General features: G+C 49.0%; 1 protein-coding gene across 1 annotated transcript in view; it reads left to right on the top strand.

Moving 5' to 3' along the window:
• Window positions 1–1,340: 1,340 nt before the first annotated feature.
• Window positions 1,341–6,000, top strand: part of KLHL6 (kelch like family member 6) — a 39,663-nt gene continuing 35,003 nt past the window's right edge. Inside the window, exon 1 of the mRNA XM_083178255.1 lies at window positions 1,341–1,646. Within this exon, the coding sequence (XP_083034381.1) occupies window positions 1,387–1,646 (260 nt within the window). The 5' untranslated portion in view covers window positions 1,341–1,386. The remainder of the gene's footprint in view (window positions 1,647–6,000) is intronic.

The following is a 6,000-nucleotide window of genomic DNA, read 5'->3' as shown; positions in this document are numbered from 1 at the left end:
GAACTGTATTCCATTGAAAGAAGCGCCCATCAATCAATTATGTGTGTTTTGCATTATTACTTGTACCAGACCATTGTCATATCACTACATATCATCCATATATGTTTTTTACTTTATTTCCATGTATTATTATACTGAGAGCCATTTTATATTGTAGCGAGTACCAATAGATGATGGTAGACACGCCTGATTGGCGCTGTTAGACATACCCAATGGGCGGTGTTATACATGCCCAATATGTGGTGCTAGGCACACCCCTTTGACGGTGCACCCCCTAATAAAATGTGCTGCGCACGCCTATGGTGGCGTGGGGTTGCATTTAACATTGTAAGCACCCATTAATGTGCTTATACAATTTAAAATCGCATCACACCTGCCTGTTTTGTCAGTCCTGGAGCCCCACAATTTCTGATGGCAGCCCTGTGGGTGCCTCAAGTCACATGATGTCAGCACCCGCCCCGTTCTTGGACATTTCCGAGGAAAAAAAAGTAATCTTAGACTGACTTGAATTTGTGAACGGGGGGAAAAACCCTTGAATGATTTCTCCTCCATACTGTATGCTTGCATGTGATTGGATGTGTGAGCGTGCACCTCCATTTGCATAGAAGAGCGTACATTCGGACAGCTCCAGGGGGCGGATGGCGGATGGTGTTTAAGCAATCGGTAAGCAGGGCAATTTCGCTGCTTACTGAGCCAACCTGAATCACCCTCATAGTGCAAAGCGGTAGGTGTGCGTTTGTATGTGTAGGGGAGGGGGGAGGGGGGGTAATGCAAGATGTTGTGGCAGCCGCCTGTGCAGTCAGTCAACAAACTTTTCCCAATATTACACTTGTGAACAGACCAATTTCATATAGTGATTCGCCTTTGCAGGGGAGGCTCCTTGTAATGTAGTCTCTATGAGCTATGGCAGTTGTTCCCAGGGGTGCCTCGGGGGACTTGCAGGGGTGCCCTGGGTTGGTGGTCCAGGACCAATGCAAGTTTTTTAATGTCCATTGTAATTGTGGACAAATAAAAGTGAATCCTGTCCATTACCACATAACTGATCCTGAAGATGACACGAAACACAATTTATTTAACTTAATATTTGTTTCTGACTTTCTCAATGACAAACCTTTAGCCAAAGGGTGCCGCGAAAACATTTTTGATGCTTTGTGGTGCCGTAATTCAAATACTGTGGGAACCCCTGAGCTATGGTATATTTTGTAAGACTGCGGTGAAATTTCTCCTTTTCGGCTGTCAACAGAAAAACTGTAAGGTTTCCTGTTTTGCGTGTGCCACTGGTAGATAAGTTTAGAGGCATGAGCAGGAAATCCGCTTCACTTACTAAGTGTTAACTGCATCTCTAGAACAGGACTAGACACAGTGCACTACCTACAGGCCACAACTATGGGAGAGTTTGTGGAAAACAGTACAGATGACTTTATCATTCTGCTCAACAGCGAGTGCCCTAAAGAACTGGGGGAGCTCATTGATAACACCAGCAGCGAGGTCAGAAAATTTGATGACACCGGATTCACTTTGGCTCTTCAGAATGGGCTAGAAAACCTCAGGCTGGAGAAGTCACTGACAGATGTCACTCTGTGTGTTGGCAGCAGTGTGTTCTTGTGCCACCGCGTTGTCCTAGCTGCTGCCAGCAATTACTTTAGGTAAGGTACAGGAATGTGTTGATCTACAACGTATACCATGCTCGCTCAGGCTGCGATGTGGCTGCGATGCGGCAAACTGATTGTGAAAACTGGGAGCGCTCATGTGCATGCACCTGACCATAGACTTTATATCAGGCATATGGCCCTCCAGCTGTTGTGAAACTACACAAAACTACATCATGCCTTGCCACAGTTTTACTATTAGGGAATGCTAAAGCTGTGGCAAGGCATGATGGGACTTGTAGTTTCACAACAGCCTGAGGGTCATAGTTTGGACATGCCTGCTTTACATTATATGATCACCGGGTATCACTATTCGTACGCTAGAGCGGCATGTCAGACGTGTGATGCATGTGCACCGCGGGATGAATGAGCATGTCTACATCTAATGGGGAAAAATATCCTAATGGAAATCTGTATGGAAAATGTATTGATGGAATATCACATATATTGTTATTTATAGCAATTCCACTAACAATTGTATCTTTTAACTTAATTGCATTTTGGGTTTATGCCCCTTTCAGACCGCACTTATTACCCGTTATTTTGCCGTTTTTTTTACCATTGTAAAACGGTAATTTGTGCAGTCTGAAAGGTGCAGAGTGAATTTACCGGTGCTTTTGAACTGGTATATCTAAAAAGTAATAAAGCAGGGTCCTACCCATTTCAGACCCATTTTTTTTTAATCCACTATTATCTATGGGTTAAAACGGGTTCAGTGTTGTGAAGGAACACATCTGCACTGAAATACCGTTTAAGGACAAAAACTGCACTGAAATACCGTTTAAGGACAAAAACTGCACTGAAATACCGTTTAAGGACAAAAACTGCACTGAAATACCGTTTAAAGACATGCGGTGTGAAAGGGGTTTTAGCTGGCAGATCCGTTTTTAGAATCTTTTTAAAATACCTGGTCAAAGCCAGTTTTGCGGTCTGAAAGCAGCATTATAGAAACATAGAATATGACTGCAGATAAGAACCACTTGGCCCATGTAATCTGCCCATCGTTTGATCTTTTGGTAATTGCAGCATTATTTGATACTTATTTCTTAGTAAGAATATCCTTATGCCTATCGCAAGTATGTTTAAATTACTGCCTTAGGGGATCCTTTATCATAGATCACACTGTATTGCAATATGCAACCCCATTGGCAGCATATATCACTCTGCACTCACAGGAACAGAGGGGCAATTTCAAGGAGAAAGTTCCACCACAGAGGTTTATGCAAAACAACCATTCACAAACTTGCGAGGGATCGCGGCGCGTGGCGGGGGACAGGTGGCCGGCGGCATCTGGTGGACTTGCAAGCCGCCACCCATAATGGTCCTGACACACCTGCATTGTCCGGATTAGTGTGGCCAATCCCGGGATCGGGATCGGCGGGATCCCGGGATTTGGCCTAAAAAAGTCCGGGATTTCAATCCCGGGATTGGAGAATCCAATCCCGGGATTTCGGGATTAGACTGCGCATGCGCAGTCTAATGCCGGGCAGCGTCTGAGCACTATCTCAGACGCTGCCCAGCTGTTCCCGTAGCCTGACCCGGCGTGCGGCCTGCGTAGCGTGACAGTAGAGGTCACGCTGCGCAGGCCACACGTCACCAGTGACCGCCGGCCTGCCTCCGCCTGCCCGCCTCCCGACAGCACGCCGGCCTGACTCCGCCCGCCTCCGCCTGCCAGCCTCGTCTCCGCCGCCCGCCTGCCGTCTTCTATGGAGGTGCACTTGCCGGGAGGCACCGTGCACCTCCAAACCCACTCCCGGCCGCCCGCCCGCACCCTAATGTAAGTAGATGTGCGGGTCGGCCGGGGTGGGTACTATGCTAAAAATGGGGGTTTTTTTGCTGGGGATGCCAATCCCGGGATCCCGGGAATCCCGGGATTGAGCGTTTTTCAATCCCGGATCCCGGGATTGAAAAAATGCCCCGGGATTGGCATCCCTAGTCCGGATACAGTGGTCAGTCACCACCCCAGAGGCGGAAGTACCATTGGTGCATCAGGTGCAGTGCTCAGGAGCCTACTGCTGCTCCCGTCACCCATTGTTTTTCTAAGTATTAATAAGAAAGTTGGGTATTCCTCTTTTGCTTGTGTTTTGGTAAGGATCCAATAAGAACATGTTCCTATCTGCTGCTGCCAATAGTTTTATGTGGAAAAGAGGGAAAATGTGATAGCCGGTATTTCTGCAGTGTTTACACCAGGGGTCTTTAACCTTTAAGACAGTGTGGGCCACATTAAAAAATTCAACGATGCCCGAGGGCCACTAAGCTCTACTGTGGTATTTAGCACAGCTCTTAATAGATAGACAGCACAGCCCCCGCATAGATAGTTGGCACAGCTGCCCATACACATAAACCCTGCCCCCAATATATAGTCAGCACCAGGGTTATTTCTAAACAATTAGGGTCCCAGTGCAAACAGAATAAAAATGCAGCCCCCCATACATAACTTGGTATTTAAGAAAAAGGGGTGTGGCCTAATTATAAGGGGTGTGGTCTAATTATAAGAGTGTGAACTAGCAGGAAAAAAAATTACCTGACACCTGCATGGCCAGACATTGGTTACCGCAGGAATAGTTGTTGTCCTTCCATGCTTAAGTTGGCTGTCTAAAGGCTGCACAGTGACATCTAAACATGAAGGCCCATTACACCATGATGCTCATTGCACATTATGCCACACACCGTGATGCCCATTGCACATCATGCCTCGCACCATGATGCCCATTGCACCTTGCACTATAAGGCCCCCAATACTCCTGCTTATGCATATGATGCCCCCAGCAGTGCCTCTCACAAAATGCCACCAGTAGTGTCCTTCATAAAATGCAACCAGTAGTGTCCCTCACAAAATGTCCTAGTATTGCCCTCCATAGTCAGCACTGCATTGCACAGCATGCCAGCCCTCCCTTAGTCAGCACCACATTGCACTGCCAGCCCCCCTCCCCCATAGTCAGCACCCTCCCATAGACAGGGCCACATTGCACTGCCAGCCCCCCCTCCCCCATAGTCAGCACTCTCCCCATACACAGGGCCACATTGCACTGCCAGCCCCCCACCCCCATAGTCAGCACCCCCAAAAGATTTCTAAATGCAACCAGGTCACCTCACCCCCCCCAAAAAAAAAAAAACATTTCTAAATGCAGCCTTCTAAGCCAGCTCACCTCACCCTAGCCAGCTCACCTCACCCTCACCCCCACCCCCACCTTCAACAAAACAATTCTAAAAGCAGACAGCTCACCCTCTCCTGAGGCACCTGCCTCAGTGTCCCTTGCAGAGGGCTGCTGCTGCTGCTGCTGCTGGCGGTGTCGGCGTTTGTCCCTAAGAAGGGACAGGTGCTGAGGTGCAATGCAGTGCAGTGCGCGGCTGGCGGCGGTTGTCAGTCAGTCTCCTCCCGGCTGTCTGGAAGGGCGCGGGCGGGACGTGTGCGCGGCGTCAGGAAGTAGACAATGCGCATGTCTGCACACAGTCCCGCCCGCCCCAGCCTCAACGTCACCCAGCAGCATCCTCCGCCGCGTCCCTCTGCTAAGAGGACAGCACGGAAGGATTTTTTTTTTTTCATACAGCAAGAATCTTTTGACTGGCAGGCCAGTAAAAACAAGTCGGCGGGCCACTCGTGGCCCGCGGGCCATGGGTTGAAGACCCCTGGTTTACACGAATCGAAACAAGGGGAACAGAATTTCTATACTGATTGCTGTGACCCTGCTTTCAGGTCACACATTGCTGATCACTGATACAACCGAGCTGCTGAGCTTACAGTATTAGCCACTGGTTATCTTCATAATCATTGTGGTTTCACACAAGGCAACGAGTTTCGGTGTACGCATATACAGGAGATGCAGATGCATGCTAAGGAATGCTTGTAGAACTCTAACATCTGAGTATAGGTGTGGCAATCCACTCTGAGTGCCCCTGTGCCCTCAAAAAGGCTTAATGGCAGCCAATGCTGCTATTAGGAAAGACTGCAGCTTCATAGACACTGCAGGGATGTGAGGGGTTAACAGACCCAGCTCACATCCACGTGCAGAGAACCTGACATTCCCCTGATTGGCTGCCCTGGAGTGTGTGAAGACAGGAAGCTGAGAGGTCAGGGGTCAGCCAGCAGAACGGGACAGAGAAAACTTGCTGCAGTGGAGAGAAGGCAGAGATTGTGCACAGAGAGAGAGAGAGGACACTTGGCAGCCTAAAGACCTGCAGAGAGGGCAGAGGTCAGCCCAGTGTGAGAAGAAGCAGCAGCAGCCATCACAGAAGGGGCCTGATTCGAGACCAGCAGGAGCTGGCAGCAGCAGCAGCTGAAACAGGTATTTCAAACCTCCTGTCTGCACCCTTGACACCCCAGTCCCCCTGGGACACTGTTGGCCTGACC

Source organism: Crinia signifera, chromosome 3 (genome assembly GCF_055691185.1).
Source record: "Crinia signifera chromosome 3, ASM5569118v1, whole genome shotgun sequence".
In the NCBI taxonomy this organism is placed as follows: domain Eukaryota; kingdom Metazoa; phylum Chordata; class Amphibia; order Anura; family Myobatrachidae; genus Crinia; species Crinia signifera.
The sequence above is the reverse complement of the archived record's forward strand: the minus strand, read 5'-3'. Positions and strand labels throughout refer to the sequence as shown.